At 42.8% G+C, this 23,748-nt stretch overlaps 1 protein-coding gene across 3 annotated transcripts in view; it reads left to right on the top strand.

Annotated features, from left to right (window-relative positions):
* The window catches only part of slc25a1a (solute carrier family 25 member 1a), a 32,665-nt gene extending 10,320 nt beyond the window's left edge, over positions 1-22,345 (top strand). Inside the window, exons 4-10 of one of the 3 annotated variants that reach the window (XR_009804889.1) lie at positions 10,491-10,629; positions 10,703-10,787; positions 12,749-12,853; positions 14,204-14,319; positions 14,395-14,468; positions 17,762-17,991; positions 20,797-22,344. Coding sequence is in view for 2 of the 3 variants with exons in the window: in XM_061891399.1 (XP_061747383.1) it covers positions 10,491-10,629; positions 10,703-10,787; positions 12,749-12,853; positions 14,204-14,319; positions 14,395-14,468; positions 17,762-17,885 (643 nt within the window). In the remaining variant the exon portion in view is untranslated. Of the gene's footprint in view, positions 1-10,490; positions 10,630-10,702; positions 10,788-12,748; positions 12,854-14,203; positions 14,320-14,394; positions 14,469-17,761 lie in introns of all 3 variants that reach the window. The other 2 variants (XM_061891400.1, XM_061891399.1) reach the window with 2 other exon arrangements.
* Positions 22,346-23,748: the final 1,403 nt, after the last annotated feature.

The following is a 23,748-nucleotide window of genomic DNA, read 5'->3' on the forward strand; positions in this document are numbered from 1 at the left end:
GTGCCCGACTGCCAATCACGCGCCCAGCGCGCTCCTGCCCCTTATAGGCCTGCGTGGGAACTTTTCACCACCTGCAAAGGGTGCACACTGACATACACGCATGAATCACTCAAAAACAATAAAATAAACATAAATTCAAGCATGGCCCTCTATTTGGCTCCTACACACCGGCCCCTGATTGATCTTTACAGACTCAATCACATTCATTAATTTAATGCAAAAAAAAGGAGCCTATTCCATAATAAACAAACAAAAGGCAAAGTCTTGAAAGAAAATAAAGTATATACATTACGTCCCTTTGGCTCTCTTGTGGTCTGGTCTCCATGACTGACCCGTCAGCCCTCAGCCTCCAGGATGCGGCACAGCTTGGTGATAGGCCTTTCGATGACTGAAGTCTTTGTTTGGAGCTTGACTGACCGGACCAGGCCTCCTCCATCTGGCCGAGTCTCCAGTACTCTGCCCAATGGCCAGGAGCCCCTTGGGGCTGTGGGGTCGACCACCAGGACCACATCTCCTGGCTGCAGGTTGTTCCTCACTTGGGTCCATTTCTGTCTTTCTTGCAGAAGCGCCAAGTACTCCCTTGTCCATCTGTGCCAGAAAAGGTCAGCCATATACTGGACCTGTTTCCAGCGGCGCCTGACGTAGAGATCATTTTTCTCGAAGGTGCCCGGGGGAATGATGGGTTGAGTTTTTAGAAGGAGAATGTGGTTTGGGGTCAGCGGCTCTAAGTCCTGTGGATCTGAAGAGACTGTGGAGAGGGGACGACTGTTGAGGATTGCCTCTGCCTCGCAAAAGATGGTTTGCAGGCCCTCATCATCAATGACTTGTTGGTGGAGAGTAGAGTTGAGTACCTGTCTTACGGACCTAATGAGCCTCTCCCAGACTCCACCGTAGTGGGAGGCTGCGGGTGGATTGAATGACCACTGAATTCCCTCAGACAGAAGGGAGCCTTGGATTTTCCTGTCATCTAGTGAACGCAGGGTTTTTTTGAGCTCAGCTTGAGCTCCCACCAGGTTAGTGCCATTGTCTGATCGAATGTGCTTAACTTGTCCTCTCCTACAGACAAACCTCCTTATAGCATGGATGCATGAGTCAGTATCTAGTGTGTAGGCTACCTCTAAATGCACCGCTCTACTGCTCATACAAGTAAAGAGGACCCCATACCTCTTGACTTGGTTCCTTCCTCTTTTGACTGTGATTGGGCCAAAGTAATCTAACCCGACATTAGTAAAGGGAGGGAGGTCAGGGAGTATTCTCTCTTGGGGTAAACTTGGCATTTTTTGCTCTCCTGGTTTTCCTCTCACACGTCGACACACAACACACTTTGAAATCACATTTCTGGCTGCAGAGTTTCCCTTTACCACCCAGTATTTCTTTCGGAGCTCAGAGAGCATGTGGTTCCTGCCAGTGTCCAGAGTGTTCGTGAATGTGTCTCAGGATGAGAGTTGAGATGTGAGCATCTTTGGGGAGGATATAGGGGTGCTTGGCTTCCTCGGGCATTGCAGATCTATGCAACCTACCCCCTACCCTTAACACGCCTTCATCTAGCATGGGATCTAACCTGCTGATGTTGCTGCTCTTACGAACACGAGATGATGTCGTTTTGAGTGTTGCCATCTCCACAGGGAATGATTGCCTTTGGACATGAATGATCACTGACTTTTCGGCCTGCGACACATCTTCCACTGTGAGGTGCTGTCCACCAAGTGAGGTCCTGAAAGTTTTAAGTTCCTTGTTCACATTGTAACTGTGTGAACGGGTCGCAGTTTGACCTGAGAGGAGTTCCTTTTTCCTTTTTCTTTTCGGGCTGTGGAGGCGCTGTTTGGCACTTGGGCGGTTGTTGGGTAGGTTGACCGTGAGCTTTCTGAAGGGTAATTTCAGGCTGTAGTGTCCGTCCTGTAGGACTGCCTCACTGGCTATCTCTAAAAACTGTTTGTCTTCTACTGACAGCTCAGTCTTTTCTTCTGACACTACCTCACTGAACTCCAGGTTATACTGGGAAATCAGAAGCTCCTCCAGATTTGCAACTGAAATTCTATTCACAGATGCACTCACTGCCTCCCTATTCCCACCTCTAAATGTCCCACTAACCACCCATCCCAATAATGTTCTCACTGCATATGGACCCCCACCATGGCTATTTATAACCTCCCATGGCTCTAACAGTTTTGGAGCATTTGTGCCTATTAACAGCTGCACCTTTGAACTGATGCTCGGGAGTGTAACATTTTCTAAATATGGCCATGGTGCTATGTCTTCCTGTTTGGGGATGCTGCTTGTGGTGACTGGCATTTCTTTCTGTGTGAAGACAACAGGAAGAGGTAGGAAATTATTGTTGTCCAGTGCAGACACTTCCAGTCCAGCTACCATGTGAGTTGGGACAGACCTTTCCTGATTCATGGTCCTTAGTAGGATATGGGTCTTTATTCCTTTTATGTTTAACTTGGACATAAGCTGTTCTGAACAGAAGCTAGCGGAGGATCCAGGGTCAAGGAGAGCATAAACTGATAGGACCTGGCTGCCCTTCCCGGCCTTAACTTTGACTGGGACAATGGACAGAACACTCTCTTGGTCCCCGGCCCCTATATGGCCACATAGCTCTGCTCCTGCGCTACTCACATTTCTAGAGGGCTTTTCTACCTCTTTCGATACCTTGTCTTTTCTATCATAATGTAAAACACTTGGGTGAGATTTTTTACACAGTCGACATGTCTGACGACTTGGACAAACAGAACTTATGTGCCCTATTAAAAGACAGGCAAAGCACATGCCCTGGTTCTTTAGGAAACTGAGCTTGTCTCTGTGCTTCTTTTTAATGAACAATCTACACAACTCTAATGGGTGTTTGTTTTTACAAAGTGGACAAATGGGCTCTGACTCAGACTCTGGCTTGGATTTCATTGGGCTAATAGCAATTCTCGTGGCAAAACTACTACCGGCTGACTTTGAGTGTTGCGGCTTTACAGAGGGTCTAGCGTTAGCCTTTCCTATGGCTGACTGCTCCTGTACCCTTAGCTCTCCAAAGACTGGATGGGAAGCCACACGAGCTTGCTTTTCTATAAAGCTAACCAGGTCAAAAACCCTCACCCTGCGGTTGTGCTCCTCCTGCTGCTCATAGGCTTTGTTGCGCCAGTTCTCCTTCAGCTTGAAGGGCAACTTGAACGCAATGTTTCTCATATTGGCCAATGTGTCCTGTCCTCCATGGCATTACAGCAGCTCCTGAGAAACATGGCGTACTCCTGCAAGGATTTGTAATCCTCTGCTTTAATTTGAGGCCAGGTCTGGACCTTATCTAGGTATGCACAGGCAATTTTAAAGTCATGACCAAAGTTCTCTTTTAATAATCGTTTGGCTTTCTGGTAGCCCCTGTCTGGTGACATATATTCACAACTTTTGATTAGTTTTTGAGCATGGCCCTTTGTGTACTGTATGAGAAACTGCAACCTGTCCTTGTCATTGTCTGTTTTACTTTCCACCATGTGTTCAAAGGAATGGATGAATGACTTGTACTCCAAGATGTTTCCATCAAAGAAGGGAACACTTCCTTGTGGGAGGGTGGACAGAAGCTGCTGTTTCACAAGAATCTTAGTCAGTTCATTTTGGGCTTCCAGAATTGTGATCAGCTGATTGTTCTGCGTTGAGCTGGGGGTGGCTTGTTGAGGTTGGAACTGGAAACTGGCAGGCATAGCTTGGTGAACGGGGGCCTGCTGGGAATAGAGACCGCCAGGCTGACCTGGGGCCTGCAGAGGTAGAACTGGGACCTGCTGCTGTTGAGCTGGTGCCTGCTGAGGTTGGGGTTGGAGTTGGAGGCTGGCATGCTGAACTGGGGCCTGCTGAGGTTGGAGGCTGGCATGCTGAACTGGGGCCTGCTGAAGTGGGAGTTGGAGGCTGGCATGCTGAACTGGGGCCTGCTGAGGTTGGAGTTGGAGGCTGGCATGCTGAATTGGGGCCTGCTGAGGTTGAAGTTGGAGGCTGGCATGCTGAACTGGGGCCTGCTGAGGTTGGAGTTGGAGGCTGGCATGCTGAACTGGGGCCTGCTGAGGTTGGAGTTGGAGGCTGGCATGCTGAATTGGGGCCTGCTGAGGTTGAAGTTGGAGGCTGGCATGCTGAACTGGGGCCTGCTGAGGTTGGAGTTGGAGGCTGGCATGCTGAATTGGGGCCTGCTGAGGTTGGAGTTGGAGGCTGGCATGCTGAATTGGGGCCTGCTGAGGTTGGAGTTGGAGGCTGGCATGCTGAACTGGGGCCTGCTGAGGTTGGAGTTGGAGGCTGGCATGCTGAATTGGGGCCTGCTGAGGTTGGAGGCTGGCATGTGGAACTTGGGGTATAGATGCGTCGAACAGAGTAGTGGGGAACTGCATCTGAACTCCTTCCTTGTGCCTAACCACTGGGCCTCCCACAGGTGAACCACACCTTGATGGATCAAATGCTGCCCCTATAACCGGTGCTGTCTGCCCCGCAGCATGCACCACTAAACCTTCTACTTCCTTCAAGTAGTTAATTTTAGCATTAGCCGCCTCTATTTCTGTTTTTAACTCCAAAACCTCTCTTTTTTTTCCTGCACATTAACTCCTGTTCTTCAATATTATGCTTTTCCTGCAACCTTGCTGCCCTGGCTGTCAAAGCAGCTTTTTCCGCCTCCGCTCTAATCCACAATGATGAAGAGGAAATATTGGACGAACGTCCTGAACTGAAGGACTTGACTGATGCCTCCCTTCTTGACAGTATGCCTGGGTGACCAGTTAGTTCATGCTTATATAAGCCGTCCGCCTCCTCTAAATTGTCCTTAGAATGACCAGTTATTAAATCACTGTCTTTTGATATAGCAATGTCCTCAGGTGGAGGAGCACAGGTGTGCGTTGAGGGATTTTCAAGATCTGATATCCATCGGGACACCTCAGCTTCAGAGGCATCTATTAGAGCAATTTTAGGCTGATACCATGTTTGGTCATCATCCCTTTGCTCATCTGGCTCTAAACCTTCAGAATATGATTTATGTAGAGATTTAAATTCCATTAGGAACTCATTAAACTTGCTCATATTTATTTTCACTTCCTTTAAAGCCTCTGCATCCACCATCAAATTGCGCACAAAGTTCATTCGCCTTGTTATGTGTGACATTTTGCCTATTCTGGCGGCGCGCATACGAGAAATCTCCTGCGCAATCGCCGTCATTTCCCCTCCTTCGGCTGAATTATTAGTTGACATTTTCCTCTTTTAAGCAACAAAAATCCTCCACTTGGTAAGCCAAAAAACGTTTACACTTCCAAGTGAATATAAAAAGTTCCAAAAATAATCTTCATCCTTTTTTGGGAATTAAATGTCCGTTCACGGGCCGTCGGGAGCGCGCGCGCAAGCCCGTCACCAAATGTTTGTGATGCAAACTTTAAAAATCATTACGCGGTGATCGCAGTCCCAAAAACAAACAATTCTTGCATGATAATGTCCAGAAAAAGTCACTTTATATTACTATAGAGTCCTTTTAACGAATGAGTTTGATGGTTTATCACAAACCTCATGAAAGAAGTCCTTTGTTCTCCTGCACCATGCGCATTGGCCTTGCTTCCTGTTTGGTGCGCAATCCTGTCGGCTGTATTTCACAGCGCGTCTTTGACAACTTGTAGTGGCATAAAACACTGAAAGTGACTGTTCCTATAACCCCTTTGTTTCAAATGTTTGTTCCACTTGGGGCGCGGGCATCTTGTCTGACTCACACCTTTTACACAGCCTTCCTTGTCACGTATTCTTCCTTTTCCCGCTTTCCCTCCACTAATTCAAGCTGATCCAGCAGCGATATTGAAGATTGTTTTATTTACAATAATTAAGGAACAGAATACTCGGGAAACAAAATAAATGGTAGCTAATATGAAGCCGAGGTCTACAGACAGGTGAGGTCTACAGACAGGTGAGGTCTACAGACAGGTGAGGTCAAAGACGGTATGCTGGTGCCCGACTGCCAATCACGCGCCCAGCGCGCTCCTGCCCCTTATAGGCCTGCGTGGGAACTTTTCACCACCTGCAAAGGGTGCACACTGACATACACGCATGAATCACTCAAAAACAATAAAATAAACATAAATTCAACTATGGCCCTCTATTTGGCTCCTACACTAGTGTTTTAGTGCCATTATATGGTCGTACCTGTACAACCTGAAGGTCGGCCAGGCACCTGGGACCCTCTTCGAAACACGATGTTTCGAAATGATCGCTGCAGAATACACTGTACTTTGTGTGTGTGGTCCAATCCAACCGTGCTTGCTTGACCGCTCTGTTTCATAGTAAAGCTTCACCGTCATCTTTCGGGAATGTAAACAATGAAACACTGGCTGAGTTTGTGTTGCTAAAGGCGGCCGCAATACACCGCTTCCCACCTACAGCTTTCTTCTTTGACGTCTCCATTATTCATTGAAGAAATTGCAAAAGATTCAGCAACACAGATGTCCATAATACTGTGGAAATATGCGATGAAAAGAGACGACTTATAGCTGTGAACGGTGCTGGAACAAAATGTCCTCTACAATGCGTGACGTCACGCGCACGCGTCATCATACTGCAACGTTTTAGCATGATATTTCCGCGCGAAATTTAACATTGCAATTTAGTAAACTAAACCGGCCGTATTGGCATGTGTTGCAATGTTAATATTTCATCATTGATATATAAACTATCAGACTGCGTGGTCGCTAGTAGTGGGTTTCAGTAGGCCTTTAAAGCCTTGCTGGCCCTGACGGCACACCACTGAACAATGGAGTCAATGGGAGTTGCGCTATTTTGCCGATAAAGTGCTTTAAAACAGTGGTCTCCAACCACCGGGCTCGATTGGTACCGGGCCGCAGAATAATTTTTCATTAATTTATTTTTTTTATTAAATCAACATAAAAAACACAAGGTACACTTACAATTAGTGCAACAACCCAAAAAACCTCCCTTTTTCATGACATAAAAAAAAAAAAAAAAAATCCGCCCCCACCCCTCTGGGCTGCGGGACAAATTATTAAGCGTTGACTGGTCCGCAGCTACAAAAAGGTTGGGAACCACTGCCCTAAAACACCCAGAAACCTTCATTAGCATTTTATATACATGCTGTAAGTTTATATGTAATGTGGTAACATTCATAATAACAGCTCATGTTTACGTATTTTACTCATTTTACGCGTATCGGGATGTATTAATTTCCCTTTAACAACACTACTAATTATGGCAGACTTCATGAGACAACAAACATTACTTTGGTGAAAAGGATGATTGAGAAACCTATATTTTGAGCGTGAATATAATGAGGATGATCTACAAGTTTTAGAAGCTGTGAGATAATCAGAACCAAATTTAGAACACTAAGCGTCATGTAGCAGTATTGCTAAGTGCTAAATTACAGTTCCTCAGACTGGAAGTCTCTTAAGAGAGTGGTGAGGACGGCGGAAAAGATCATCAGGACTCCTCTTCCTCCTATTCAGGAGATCGCAAAAGGCAGCTGCCTGACCAGGGCTCATTAAATCTGCAGAGACTCCTCCCACCCCCACCAAGGACTGTTTTCACTGCTGGACTCTAGAAATAGGTTCCGCCGTAAGACTCTTGAACGCATCATAATAATCCCCTCAATTCCCCCCAAAAATGGATTAACTCGCTGGAATATAAAGACAATATAACATACATCCATAAACGTGGATGCACATGCAAAAGTGCAATATATTTATCTGTACAGTAATGTATTTATTTATATCTGCACCTTTTTTTATCCTGCACTACATCGAGCTAACGCAACCTAATTTCGTTCTTATCTGTACTGTAAAGTTCAAATTTGCATGACAATAAAAAGGAAGTCTAAGTAAGACATACAAACTGAATATATTAAAACAATCACTTACTGTACAATGTCTGCCCTCATTGGATCTTCCTGTTTAAATGAAAAATTATTCATATTCCTCAGTAAAGATTAAAAAAAAAGAAAGAAAAGATGCCGCAAACGAGTGTCTTTTTTGCCATCTCCTGGTTTAAGTCGGATGCCGAAGTTGACCAGCTTCTTGGTTTATGTCCACAATGTTCTACTATCCAGGTGAGAGGCATGATTTATAATCTAGAATGAACTTTTACCAACTCGGAGCAGTTTATTATGTCAATATAGCACTTCTAAGAATAATTTGTCTGCGTCAGCGCTTATAAAAACAATATTGCTAATGCTTGGTTAACATTCAGGTCACGAGCTGTGAATGTCCGATAAATGCTTTAAATGTAATATCGGAGATTATCGGTATCGGTTTCAAAAAGTAAAATGAATGACATTTTAAAACGCTGCTGTATGGAGTGGTACATATCCGGTAATATATGCGGCTTTTACACACACACACAAATGAATGCAAGCCATACTTGATCAACAGCCATACAGGTCACACTGAGGGTGGCCGTATAAACGACTTTAACACTGTTACAAATATGCGCCACAATGTGAACCCAGACCAAACAAGAATGATAAACACATTTTGGGAGAACATCCACACCGTAACACAACATGTACACAACAGAACAAATACCCAGAACCCCGTGCAGCATTAACTCTTCCAGGACGCTACAATTACGACACCCACCTGTTCCCAATTAGCCTGTTCACCTGTGGGATGTTCCAAATAAGTGTTTGATGAGCATTCCTTAACTTTCTCAGTCTTTTTTGCCACTTGTGCCAGCTTTTTTTAAAAACATGTTGCAGCCATCAAATTCAAAATGAGCTAATATTTGCAATAAATAACAGTTTACCAGTTCGAACGTTAAGTATTTTGTCTTTGCAGTCTATTCAATTGAATATAAGTTGAAAAGAATTTGCAAATCATTGTATTCGGTTTTTATTTACGATTTACACAACGTGCCAACTTCACTGCTTTTGGGTTTTGTGTTTATAATGATTCTGAATCAACTCGAAATGTTTAGGAAACTATTTGAAACACATTTTTACAACCATATCTGCGCTTATTGCTGTGCGGATCTGTCATTAGCCAAGGGGAGCTACTGTAATCTGTTTTGAAAATGTTTCATTGTAATTCATGTACTAAATATGTTCCGAGAATCTGTTTGAATCGAGAATTGTGTTGAATCAGGAATCTATTCTGAATCGATTTGAAACCAAGAGCTACTTCTTTGGTACTAATTAATGCGAAGGGCTACCAGTTTGATACACACTTAAATAAATTGCCAGAAATAGTCAATTTGCTCAATTTACCTTTGATAAATAGATCTGTGTATATATATATATATATATATATATATATATATATATATAAAGGGTATTTATGTCTGTCATTCCATCGTATATTTTTTTTTCCTTTTACGGAAGGTTTTTTGTAGAGAATAAATGATGAAAAAAGACTGAATTGAACGGTTTAAAAGAGGAGAAAACCCGAAAAAAATGAAAATAAAATTTTGAAACAAAGTTTATCTTCAATTTTGACTCTTTAAAATTCAAAATTCAACCGAAAAATATTAAGAGAAAAACTAGCTAATTTGAATCTTTTGGAAAAAATAAAAACAATAATTTATGGAACATCATTGGTAATTTTTCCTGATTAAGATTAATTTTTAGAATTTTGATGTTTAGAATGTTTTAAATGGTTTAAAATCCACTTTGAAATAAGATTTAAATTTGATTCTACAGATTTTCTGGATTTGCCAGAATAATTTTTTTGAATTTTAATCATAAGTTTGAAGAAATATTTCACAAATATTCTTTGTCGAAAAAACAGAAGCTAAAATGAAGAATTAAATCAAAATGTATTTATTATTCTTTACAATATATATATATATATATATATATATATATATATATATATATATATATATATATATATATATATATATATATATATATATATATAAATACTTGAACAGGAAAGAAGAGGAAGGAATTTAAAAGGTAAAAAGGTATATGTGTTTAAAAATCCTAAAATCATTTTTAAGCTTGTATTTTTTCTCTAAAATTGTCTTTCTGAAAGTTATAAGAAGCAAAGTAAAAAAAATACATGAATTTATTTAAACAAGTGACGACCGAGTCTTTAAAATATTTTCTTGGATTTTCAAATTCTATTTTAGTTTTGTCTCTCTTAGAATTAAAAATGTCGAGCAAAGCGAGACCAGCTTGCTAGTAAATAAATAAAATGTAAAAACTAGAGGCAGCTCACTGGTAAGTGCTGCTATTTGAGCTATTTTTAGAATAGGCCAGCAGGCAACTCATCTGGTCCTTACGGGCTACCTGGTGCCTGCAGGCACCGCGTTGGTGACCCCTGAATTAAACAAATTGAGGCCGCCGCTTTTATTCGATTCGAAAAGGATTTGAAATGCTTTTCAAGTGTTCACATATGTGGGGTAAAACAGTTTGGGGGGCTTGAAAGTGCAAAAAAACGCTAGTATTGACAGGCAATTGAAGAAAATAACAAGCTGATCATTCATGACCAAGTTTAAATACTCACATGGTCAACGCCGTCATGGCTCCTTGTGCCCACCCCACGCAGATTCGGCACTTTCCAGATCCTCAGCAATCCCATGCGGGACGCCACGGGCCGGCTGGACAACAGGGGGAGCCTCGTGTGCGGTTTGGGAGCGGGCATCACAGAAGCCATTTTCATCGTGTGCCCCATGGAAACGCTTAAGGTGGGTGGAGTAGTCAGCGAGGGCACATTTGTGAGGCGATGAGGGGTCATGTGACGGTTGTGCCGTCCCACAGGTGAAGATGATCCACGACCAGTGCTCGCTCAGGCCTCGCTACAGAGGCTTCTTTCACGGCGTCAGCGAGATCATCAGAGAGCAAGGTGGGACTTAAAGAGGAACATTATCACAGGGTTATCAGAAGGGTTAAAACCAATTAAAATCAGTTCCCAGTGGGTTATTTTATTTTTCGAATTGTTTTTCTAAATTTTACCTATCATGGAATATCCCGAAAAAAGGCTTTAAAGTGCCTGATTTTCGCTATCTGTAAATCCACCGTCCATTTTCCTGTGACGCCACATAGTGATGCCAATACAAACAAACATAGCACAGCAAGATATAGCGACATTAGCTCGGATTCAGACTCGGATTTCAGCGGTTTAAGCGATTCAACAGATTACGCATGTATTGAAACGGATGGTTGGAGTGTGGAGGCAGATAGCAAAAACGAAATTGAAGAAGAAACTGAAGCTATTGAGCAAACAGCTATGGAAGCTATTCGGCGAACGCCTTCTAAACAGCGATTGCATCTTTTGACCACTGGAACAACTTAAATCCGTTGATTGGTAAGTGTTTGTTTGGCATTAAATGTGGGTGGAGGGAAAGGCGGGATGCAAATAAAGCTACAAATGTCTATTTCTATGCCACATCAATGTGGAATGCACTCCCAACAGGTATAAAAGTAAGTGCATCTCTATATTCCTTCAAAAGCGCTCTAAAACAACACCTCCAGGCAACTTCAACACTTTTCTAATACCCTCCTCCATTCACATCCCATCTCCCCGGATTATAAACAACCTAATGTAAATAATCAAATGTACTTCTAATATAAATACTGTACTTGTTCTTATGCTATGTGAACTCACTATGTTCTCTGCTGGCTGTACATATCCTACTAATTAAGACCTACACTGTTTCAATGTCCACATTTCTCTGTTGATGCAATTGTTGATGACTGAAGTACTGATATCAACCAAAGCTCCTCACCCCACCCCCCGGATTGTAAATAATATAAATAATTCAATGTACATACTATGATGATTAACCTGTGTGATGACTGTATTATGCTGATAGTATATATTTGTACCATGAATTGATTAACGTGGACCCCGACTTAAACAAGTTGAAAAACGTATTCGGGTGTTACCATTTAGTGGTCAATTGTACGGAATATGTACTGAACTGTGCAATCTACTAATAAAAGTATCAATCAATCAATGTACATACAGCTAGCCTAAATAGCATGTTAGCATCGATTAACTGGCAGTCCTGCCGCGACCAAATATGTCTGATTAGCACATATGTCAATAACATCAACAAAACGCACCTTTGTGATTTCGTTGACTTTATCGTTGGAAATGCATATGCTTTGAATGCCACAGGATATCCACACATTCTTGCCATCTCTGTACCATGTCTGTCGTAGCATCGCCGGTAAAATGTGCAGACCAAACAAGGGACTTTCGCATCTTTTGACAGTGGTGCAACTTAAATTCGTTGATTGGTATGTGTTTGTTTGGCATTAAATGTGGGTGGAGGGAAAGGCTGGATGCAAATATAGCTACAAATGAGACATAACGATGCAATGTGTAGATATAGCTAGCCTAAATAGCATGTTAGCATCAATTAGCATGCCGTGCTAATAGATGCACACTCCACGTAAATCAACTTGAATCCGTCCCTGATCGTGTTGTTACACCCTCCGACAACACACCGACAAGGCATGATGTCTCCAAGGTACGGTAAAAAGTCGAAAAAACGGAAAATAACAGAGCTAATTTGACTTGTGTGTGTAATGTGTTTGAGAAAATGGTGGATTGCTTCACGTTGTGACGTCACGGGTGAAAGGTCACTCCGACAGCGAACAATTGAAAGGCATTTAAATCGCCAAATTCACCCTTTTAGAGTTCGGAAATCGGTTAAAAAAACATATGGTCTTTTTTCTGCAACATCAAGGTATATATTGACGCTTACATAGGTCTGGTGATAATGTTCCCCTTTAAGGCCCGTAAGACATCATTGGTCCTAATGATTGCGAGCAACACGGTTCGGTTTTCTTACGCAGGTGTGAGGGGGACGTATCAAGGTCTGACGGCGACGGTGCTTAAGCAGGGAACCAATCAGGCCATCCGATTCTATGTGATGAATGCGCTACGCAACTGGTACAAAGGTATGACTAACACATTACTTGATTGTCGTACAATCTGTCAGTGTTCGTTTGAAAGTCTCAGGTCACCGCTGGTAGGCCAGATGCAGTTTGCAAAAAACCCCATTCAACCAAACTTTGTAACAGGATGGTTTACAGGCAAAGGATCTGGGTACGCCTACCATTGGGTGACTATGGAATCTAAAGCTTTTGCGCGATATTGTGCACATACAAAGACTGAAAAAAGTGGCTGGAAATGTGACTGTCCATCCATCCATCCATCTTCTTCCGCTTATCTGAGGTCGGGTCACAGGGGCAGCAGCCTAAGCAGGGAAGCCCAAACTTTCCTCTCCCCAGCCACTTCGTCCAGCTCTTCCTGGGGGATCCCAAGGACTTCCCAGGCCAGCCGGGAGACATAGTCTTCCCAACGTGTCCTGGGTCTTCCCCGTGGCCTCTTACCGGTTGGACGTGCCCTAAACACATCCCTAGGGAGGCGCTCGGGTGGCATCCTGACCAGATGCCCGAACCACCTCATCTGGCTCCTCTCAATGTGGAGGAGCAGCGGATTTACTTTGAGCTCCCCCAGAGCTTCTCACCCTATCTCTAAGGGAGAGCCCCGCCACCCGGCGGAGGAAACTCATTTGGGCCGCTTGTACCCGTGATCTTATCCTTTCTGTCATAACCCAGAGCTCATGACCATAGGTGAGGATGGGAACGTAGATCGACCGGTAAATTGAGAGCTTTGCTTTTCGGCTCAGCTCCTGCTTCACCACAACGGATCGGTACAGGGTCCGCATTACCGAAGACGCCGCACCGATCCACCTGTCGATCTCACGATCCACTCTTCCCTCACTCGTGAACAAGACTCCTAGGTACTTGAACTCCTCCACTTGGGGCAGGGTCTCCTCCCCAACCCGGAGATGGCACTCCACCCTTTTACAAGCGAGAACCATGGACTCAGACCTGGATTCTCATCCCAGTCGCTTCACACTCGGCTGTGAACCGATCCAGTGAGAGCTGAAGATCCTGGCCAAATGAAGCCATCAGGACCACGTCATCTGCAAAAAGCAGAGCCCTAATCCTGCCTCAACGCCTTGATTGCGTCTAGAAATTCTGTTGTAATGTGACTGGATGAGGGTCAAAACCAGAGTCGGGTTGAACGAGGACGTTTCGAAAGATTCAACCAAGGTTCTGACAAAAACTGGAGGACCACAAGAAACAGTTGTTAGACACAATTGGCAAAAATTAAGAAAAACTTTGGGATTAGTGACAACCAAGTACTGAACTGGTAGGATCGATAGAGTTTAAGCTTGGACTCTATTCTGAGTGTTGGTCGCTTGAATTCCCATTCTGTGTTTGGATTGCTCCACTAAGGGGATGACACCAGAAAAGAACTGCACCCTATCGTCACGGCCATGTTTGGAGCCACAGCGGGAGCCGCCAGCGTTTTTGGAAACACACCTTTGGACGTGGTGAAAACCAGGATGCAGGTCAGTGGGGCACTTTTGGTAATCTAACTGGCAAGGTTGTTGTCCATGTCTTAAGACAGATGTGTGTTTTTGAAGGGTCTGGATGCCCACCGCTACAGGAACACTCTGGACTGTGCCTTCCAGATCCTCAAACAAGAAGGACCGCTGGCGTGAGTGACCTTAGATTCTGTTTCTGATGCGATTTCCTGTGGTTCTAACTAGATATGTCCGATAATTGCTTTAGTATGTAATATCGGAAATTATCAGTATCGGTCTCAAAGTGATCGGTATCTGTTTCAAAAAGTAAAATTTATGACTTTTAAAACGCCGCTGTGTACACGGACATAGGAAGAAGTACAGAGCGCCAATAAACCTTAAAGGCGCTGCTTTGCGTGCCGGCCCAGTCACATAATATCTTTGGCTTTTCACACACACAAGTGAATACAATGCATACTTGGTCAACAGCCATACAGGTCACACTGAGGGTGGCCGTATAAACAACTTTAAAGGCCTACTAAAATAACATTTTCTTATTCAAACAGGGATAGCAGGTCAATTCTATGTGTCATACTTGATCATTTTGCGATATTGCCATATTTTTGCTGAAAGGATTTAGTAGAGAACATCGACGGTAAAGTTAGCAACTTTTGGTCGCTAATAAAAAAGCCTTGCCTTTACAGGAAGTAGCAGACGATGTGCGTGTGACGTCACGGGTTGTAGGGCTCCTCACATCCTCACATTGTTTACAATCATAGCCAGCAGTAGCTAGAGCTTTTCGGACCGAGAAAGCGACAATTTCCCCATTAATTTGAGTGAGGATGAAAGATTCGTGGATGAGGACGTTTAGAGTGAAGTACTAGAAAAAAAAGAAAAAAGAAAAGGCGACGGCTCCAGGCGGTGTTTCAGATGTAATTAGACACATTTACTAGGATAATTCCGGAAGATGCCTTATCTGCTTATTGTGTTAATAGTGTTTTAGTGAGATTGTAAAGTCATACCTGAAAGTCAGATGGCTGCGGTGAACGCCAGTGTCTCTCAGAGAAGCCGAGGAGCCAAGATCACAGCTGCCTTTTTGAGCTGCAGGATGAGGTCCCATAATCCACTGAAGTCTCCGGTAAGAGCCGACTTAATGTCACAAATTTCCCATCCAAAAACTTGCTGGTTGACGTAGAGAAACATGTTCGCTTGACCGCTCTGTGTTAAAGCTTCACAACAAACAAAGAACACAGGCTGTGTTTCGGTGCTAAAGGCAGCTGCAATCCACCGCTTTCCACCAACAGCATTATTCTTTATAGTCTCCATTATTAATTGAACAAATTGCAAAAGATTCAGCAACACATATGTCCAAATTACTGTGTAATTATGCGATGAAAAGAGACGACTTCTAGCCCGTGCTGGGCTAATATGTCCGCTACAACCCGAGACGTCACGCGCACGCGTCATCATTCCGCGACGTTTTCAACAAGAAACTCCGCGGGAAATTAAAAATTGTAATTTAGTAAACTAAACTGGCCGTATTGGCATGTGATGCAATGTGAATATTTCATCATTGATATATAAACTATCAGACTGCGTGGTCGGTAGTAGTGGGTTTCAATAGGCCCTTAACACTGTTACAAATATGCGCCACACTGTGAACCCACACCAAACAAGAATGACAAACACATATCAGGAGAACATACGCAACGTAACACAACATAACCACAACAAAACAAATACCCAGAAACCCTTGAAGCACTAACTCTTCCGGGAAGCTACAATATACACCCGCCGCCACCTCCTATAAACCCCGCCTCCCTCAATCTCCTCATGCTCTCTCAGGGAGAGCACGTCCCAAATTCCAAGCTGCTCTTTTGAGGCGTGTTAAAAAAAATAATGCACTTTGTGACTTCAATAATAAATATGGCAGTGCCATGTTGGCATTTTTTTCCATAACTTGAGTTGATTTATTTTGGAAAACCTTGTTACATTATTTAAAGGGGAACATTATCAGCAGACCTATGTAAGCGTCAATATATGCCTTGATATTGCAGAAAAAAGACCATTTATTTTTTTTAAACGATTTCCGAGCTCTAAATGGGTGAATTTTGGTAAATTAAACGCCTTTCTATTTATCGCTCTCGGAGCGATGACGTCAGAACGTGACGTCACCTAGGTAGTCAACGCCATTTTCTCAAACACATTACACGCAGCAAGTCAAATCAGCTCTGTTATTTCCCGTTTTTTCGACTGTTTTCCGGTACCTTGGAGACATCATGCCTCGTCGGTGTGTTGTCGGAGGGTGTAACAACACGATCAGGGACGGATTCAAGTTGATTTACATAGAATGTGCATCGATTAGCATGGCATGCTAATCGATGCTAACATTCTATTTAGGCTAGCTGTATGTACATATTGCATCGTTATGCCTCATTTGTAGCTATATTTACATCCAGCCTTTCCCTCCACCCACATGTAATGCCAAACAAACACATACAAATCGACGGATTTAAGTTGCTCCAATGTGAAGAGATGCGAAAGTCCCTCGTTTGGTTTTTACCGGCGATGCTACGACAGAGATGGCACAGAGATGGCAAGAATGTGTGGATATCCTGCGACACTCAAAGTAGATGCATTCCCAACGATAAAGTCAACGGAATCACAAAGGTGAGTTTTGTTGATGTTATTGACGTATGTGCTAATCAGACATATTTGGTCTCGGCATGACTGCCAGCTAATCGATGCTAACATGCTATTTAGGCTAGCTGTATGTACATTTGTAGCTGCATTTGCATCCAGCGTTTCCCTGCACTAACATTTAATGCCAAACAAACACTTACCAACCAACGGATTTAAGTTGATCCAGTGTCACAAGATGCGAAACTTCCGATCGTTGGTCTGCACATTTTACCGGCGATGCTAAGGCAAACATGGCCGAATAGCGTCAATAGCTATTCGCTCATTAGCGTCAGTTTCTTCTTCAATTTCGTTTTCGCTATCAGCCTCCATACTCCAACCATCCGTTTCAATACATGCGTAATCTGTTGAATCGCTTAAGCCGCTGAAATCCGAGTCTGAATCAGAGCTAATGTCGCTATATCTTGCTGTTCTATCCACCATTTGTTTGTATTGGCATCACTATGTGACGTCACTGGGAAATGGACAGTGGCTTCGCAGATAGCGAAAATCAGGCACTTTAAAGCATTTTTTAAGGGATATTCTTTGAAAACTTTGAAAAATAAAATAAGCCACTGGGAAATGATTTGTATTGGTTTTAGCCCTTCTGAAATTGTGATAATGTTCCCCTTTAATGCATCCAGGGGGGGGGGGGGGGGGGGGGCATCACAACAAAATTAGGAAATAATGTGTTAATTCCACGATTGTATACATGAGTATCGGTTGATATCGTATCAGTAATTAAGAGTTGGACAATATAGGAATATCGGACATCTCTAGTTCTAACGTCGTCCTTTCCCGCTCCAAGGTTCTACAAAGGGACCGTTCCCCGGCTCGGCCGTGTGTGCTTGGACGTGGCCATCGTCTTTGTCATCTACGAGGAGGTGGTCAAACTGCTGAACAACGTGTGGCAGACCCCCGAGGCGCACTAGAAAGTCTAAAGTGCCCCAAAAAAGCGCAATCTCAACACCAGTGAAGCTGCTCGACTACTTTCACCTTACGCGTCAAGACATTTCAGGGACTGAACACGCCGATAAGGTGTGGAGAATGCAATTTGGAGTGGGGGTTTTTTTAGCAGTGAAGTCAAAAAGAAAGGACTAAACATTGTTAGAAGAAGAATCATCAACCAAAGTTATCAACGATAAATGGACAGAAAGTTGACTGCGTTCAGAAAGGGAGATTTTGTTCATGTGGACAAAATCAATAGGATATTACATTCATAAACTCATCCAAGCATGCATTTACGGACCTTGCTTTGTTCACTGGAAACAAGAAAGGGTCTTTACCCTGCATAGAAAATGTGATGAGATGAAGAATTCCAGGCTCTTGGGTTAGCACAGGGGTAGGGAACCTATGGCTTGCGAGCCAGATGTGGCTCTTTTGATGACTGCATCTGGCTCTCAGATCAATCTTAACTGACATTGCTTAACATGATAAGTGAAGTGAATTATATTTATATAGCGCTTTTTCTCTAGTGACTCAAAGCGCTTTACATAGTGAAACCCAATATCTAAGTTACATTTAAACCAGTGTGGGTGGCACTGGGAGCAGGTGGGTAAAGTGTCTTGCCCAAGGACACAACGGCAGTGACTAGGATGGCGGAAGCGGGAATCGAACCTGCAACCCTCAAGTTGCTGGCACGGCCTCTCTACCAACCGAGCTAAACCGCCATAAGTAATGAATGATTCCACTTGTAATCACAGGGTTAAAAATAATGTTCAAAATATAAAACATTCTCATGCATTTTTAATCCATCCATCTGTTTTCTACCGCACCCGTTCAAGAATTTGCGTTAATGGTAAGAAGTTATTTATTTATTCTTGGTTAGTGTGGGGCTTGCCCGCCTGGGGCTTGTCAGACCACCAAGGACCAACATGAGAGCCTGTTTCAGGGTTACAATATTGTTTTATTTTTCAATAAGTCTCTCAGTTGCTTTCCAGCAATTGTATCTTTCTCTTTCGTTTTCGCTCGCGCTCTGGCTCCAGCCCCAACCCTGTCTCTCCTCCTGGCTGCTGCTTATAACAGAGTGACAGGTGATTAGATAACAAGATGGGCATCTACGCACCTGTCGCTGATTTCGAGGCCGGTCCTGGCACACCCCATTTCGCTGCAGGCCAGCAGGCCACGCCCCCTCCACAGTTAGCTCGAGAATAACAATGTTATTACAAAGAATAAGAGACCTATTATACTCTAGAAATGTTGGTCTTACTTAAATATGCTTGCGTTTAGTTTTGTTCAGTGTAAAAAAAAACATTATATGGCTCTTATGGAAATACATTTTAAAATATTTGGCTTTTTGGCTCTCTCAGCCAAAAAGGTTCCCGAACCCTGGGTTAGCACATTCTAATAATTTTGTCCATATCGTGTAAGAGGTGTTTTTTGTTTTGTCACAGGTATGCGTTTAGTACTAACACCGAAAATGTGTCTTTGGGTTAACTGGGGGTGGTGGACTGGGGAAAAGACAGTTGGGGTCACAATTGTGGCACGAAAATGTTAACGTTCTATTCTTCACATGTAGCGTACACGGTGCAGTTTACCCGCAGATGCTGGTTAGCACGTTAGCTTTAAGTATCCCATACTTTCTGTCGTCTTGCCAAGAGTCGCTGCTAAGTTGAGTCCAAGTCGTCTTTAAAGGCCTACTGAAATTAGATTTTCTTATTCAAACAGGGATAGCAGGTCCATTCTATGTGTCGTATTTGATCATTTCGAAATATTGCCATATTTTTGCTGAAAGGATTTAGTAGAGAACATCGACGATAAAGTTCGCAACTTTTGGTCGCTAATAAAAAAGCCTTGCCTGTACCGGAAGTCGCAGACGATGACGTCACCCATTAATGGCTCCTCACATTGTTTTTAATGGGAGCCTCCAACAAAAAGAGCTATTCGGACCGAGAAAACGACTATTTCCCCATTAATTTGAGCGAGGATGAAAGATTCGTGGCTGAGTATATTGATAGCGAAGGACTAAATAAAAAAAAAAGACGATTGCATTGTGAGCGATTCAGATGTTTTTAGACACATTTACTAGGATCATTCTGGAAGATCCCTTATCTGATTATTGTTTTAATAGTGTTTTAGTGAGATTTTAGAGACTGTAAAGACATACTTCGAGGTCGGATGGCTGCGGTGAACACAAAGTGTCTCAAAGAGAAGCCGAGGAGCCAAGCTCACAGCTGCCTTTTTTGACATGACAGCTGCTGCAGGACGACAAATAATCCATTGATGTCTCCGGTAAGATATATATCACAATTTCCCCATCCAAAAACATGCTGGTTGACGTAGAGAAAACATGTTAGCTTGACCGCTCCGCTTCACAACAAAGAAACACCGTCTGTGTCTCGGCGCTAAAGACAGCTGCAATCCACCGCTTTCCACCAACAGCATTGTTCTTTATAGTCTCCATTATTAAATGAACAAATTGCAAAAGATTCAGCAACACAGATGTCCAAAATACTGTGTAATTACGCCATGAACAGAGACGACTTTTAGCCCGTGTTTGGTGCAGCGCTAATATTTCCTTACAGTCCGTGACATCATTCCGTGACGTTTTCAACAAGAAACTTGCAGGAAATTTAAAATTGCAATTTAGTAAACTAAAAAGGCCGTATTGGCATGTGTTGCAATGTTAATATTTCATCATTGATATATAAACTATCAGACTGTGTGGTGGGTAGTAGTGGCTTTCAGTAGGCTTTTAAGCTTTGGGTAAAAATGGTGAAAGCTTCATCTTCGTCTTAAAATGATTGCAGTGTTTTTTTTATGTTTTTACAACTATTTATTGTTCTCATTAACTCTTTGTATAACAACAGTGTGTCTCATTCATGTCTAATTCAATGTTTACAGGGGCTTGACGAAGGAACTTGACAGGCTCAATGACCAAATAAGCTAACATTTTGGAAGTTTGGATCTGAGTGAAAACCGCTCTGCCTTGCCCAGAAGCCTTCAAGTCTCCTTTTTTCCAAACTGAAAACCTGATCCCATTTTGCATCTTGAGCAGCACTACATTGTTCAAATTGTTACACTGTGCGTGTATGCGCGCACATTTGTTGGCGTCAACATGGATCTGTGCGATTGTTTTGACTGTTACAAAAAGTATATCAGGTGGACAATAACTAAGATGGAGACTTTGTCGTGTGGTATGTTGAAATAAAACCTTGCTGGTGTCATTATTTAAACTAAAGTGTTTATTTATGGAAGATAGTGTGGGGGCTTTCATTATACTTGCCAACATTGAGACCTCCAATTTAGGGGTTGGGGGGCGTGGTTAAGGGTCAAGTATTTCATATATGTTAATATATATATATATATATATATATATATATATAAGAAATACTTGACTTTCAGTGAATTATAGCTATATATATTTATTTTATCATATATATATATATATATATATATATATATATACACACAGGTTTCGTCCCAGACAATAAGGCGCGCACTACGAGATGAAGGCCTCCATGCCAGAACTCCCAGGCGCACCCCTCTTCTGACTACCAGGCACAAGAAAATAGACTCCAGTATGCCAAAAATCATCTGGACAAACACCAAAGGATTTGGGAAACTGTTCTATGGAGTGATGAGACAAAAGTGGAACTCTTTGGGCCTATGAATCAACGTTATGTCTGAAGGAGAAAAAATGAAGTTTACAAAGAAGAACACCTTCCCTACTGTTAAGCATGGTGGGGGGTCAATCATGCTCTGGGGCTGTTTCTCTGCCTCAGGTACCGGGAATCTCCAGCGCGTTCAAGGCATTATGAATTATATTTTCTACCAGGATATATTAGCTGCAAATGTCATGAAGTCAGTGACGAAGCTGAGGCTTGGGAGATGTTGGACCTTCCAACAGGACAAGGATCCCAAGCACACCTCCACATCAACATCAGAGTGGTTGCAGAAGAAGGGCTGGAAGACTCTGGAGTGGCCTTCACAGTCGCCAGACCTAAATCCTCTAGAAAAGCTGTGGTGGGACTTGAAGAAGGCAGTTGCAGCACACAAGCTCAAGAATATGAATGAACTGGAGGCCTTTGCCCAAGAGGAATGGGCTAAAATACCTGTAGATGGTTGCAAGAAGCTTATGTATCACCTTTGAAGGATGTCATTACTGCCAAAGGGTGTTCTACTAAGTACTAAAGATGCATGGAACTAGGGGGTTGAATCATTTTGTCAATGAGATTTTAAGAAAAATGTCCTTTTTTGGTATTTTGTAAAATACAGTGTTACAATTTAAGTTGCATTTGTCTATTTGACACATCTTTATTTGATATGACTATAAACAAAATACGGAATAAATTTCCAACTTGCTAAAACACCAAAATTGTGTGGGGGTTGAATAATTTTGATCACAACTGAATGTATATATAAATTAAAAAAATATTTGAAATCAGTGTTCATTTATTTACACATATACACACACATAACACTCATCTACTCATTGTTGAGTTAAGGGTTGAATTGTGCATATTCTCTGTCACTATTTTTCTAACCATATGCATGAACAGCTAGACTCTCTGGCGGTGGTGTCAGAGAGAAGAAGTCTAGCAAAACTCCTAGCCACTATGGACAACACCTCCCACCCACTACACTCGGACCTTGCGGAGAGAATGAGCACGTTCAGTGGACGGCTCGGAATCCCAAAATGTAACACGGAACGACACAGGAGGTCCTTCATACCGACAGCCAACAGACTGTATAAACAGTATAATGCATATGTTCCTTGACTGCACTTAAATGTAGAATATATTTATATTATTCATATATTATATAATATATATTATCATTGTTTATTGTGAGCGAACCGTGGTGCTGAATTTCCCCCAGGGATCAATAAAGTACATTCTATTCTACATTCTATTCTATGTACAGTAGATGGCAGTATTGTCCTGTTTAAGAGTGTCACAACATTGCTGTTTAAGGCAGACGAACTGCTTTACGGTAGACGAAAACGTGACTGCTGCTGTTGTGTGTTTTTAACGGGCTGAGAGGACGTTAATGAAACTGCCTAACAATAAACCCACATAAGAAACCAAGAACTCGCCCTCGATCATTCTACAGTTATAACATCATTGGGCAGGCTAGCCGTTTATATTGCGGGAAAGCGGAGGTGAAAACAGGCTGTCGACACGTCACTCAGGTCCGCATGGAGCTGAAGGGGGCGTGGCCTCGAGCTCCGCCTGAATTTCGGGAGAGGCGCTGAATTCCGGGAGTCTCCAGGAAAATCAGGGAGGATTGGCAAGTATGGGTTTCATGGATGGCTTCCTGGATCGTCGTTAGCCGTAATGCCCAAAAAATGTACCAACATTTGCAGAAAGAACATGCCGTGACCGCCCTTGACTTTTTACTTGTCAATGGACTACGAATGTAACGGTAAAGGGTATAATGATAATTTGCGATTATATTCCAGACGGTTAGTAATAACGTCTAATTTTTTAATTACAGAAAAACCGTCATTTATTAATGCATATTCGGCAACACGTAGTCAGACGCATGCGCACTTGCGTCGTTTTGCTTGATAATCATGGCAGACAGACTACACGGACTTTGCTTCGGAGATTTCCCCTCGGAGTAAACAAAGCCGAGCACTTGGTTTAATGTAATTTTTCCCTCGCTTGCCGGCGTGTGTTTAAGAGCGCACTGCTGTGTTTAGACGCAGACAGGTGTGGACAATATTGGAGACACACGCACTCGTCCCCACACTAAAAGTAAACAGCAAAGGAGAAAAACTATTTGATGTTGCTTTCATTTTCTCAATACAGCGTCCATCAGCTGCTGTGACTGAGAATTAATGAGGTGAGG

The sequence above is a fragment of the Nerophis ophidion genome, linkage group LG28 (assembly GCF_033978795.1).
Source record: "Nerophis ophidion isolate RoL-2023_Sa linkage group LG28, RoL_Noph_v1.0, whole genome shotgun sequence".
Classification (NCBI taxonomy): Eukaryota; Metazoa; Chordata; class Actinopteri; order Syngnathiformes; family Syngnathidae; genus Nerophis; species Nerophis ophidion.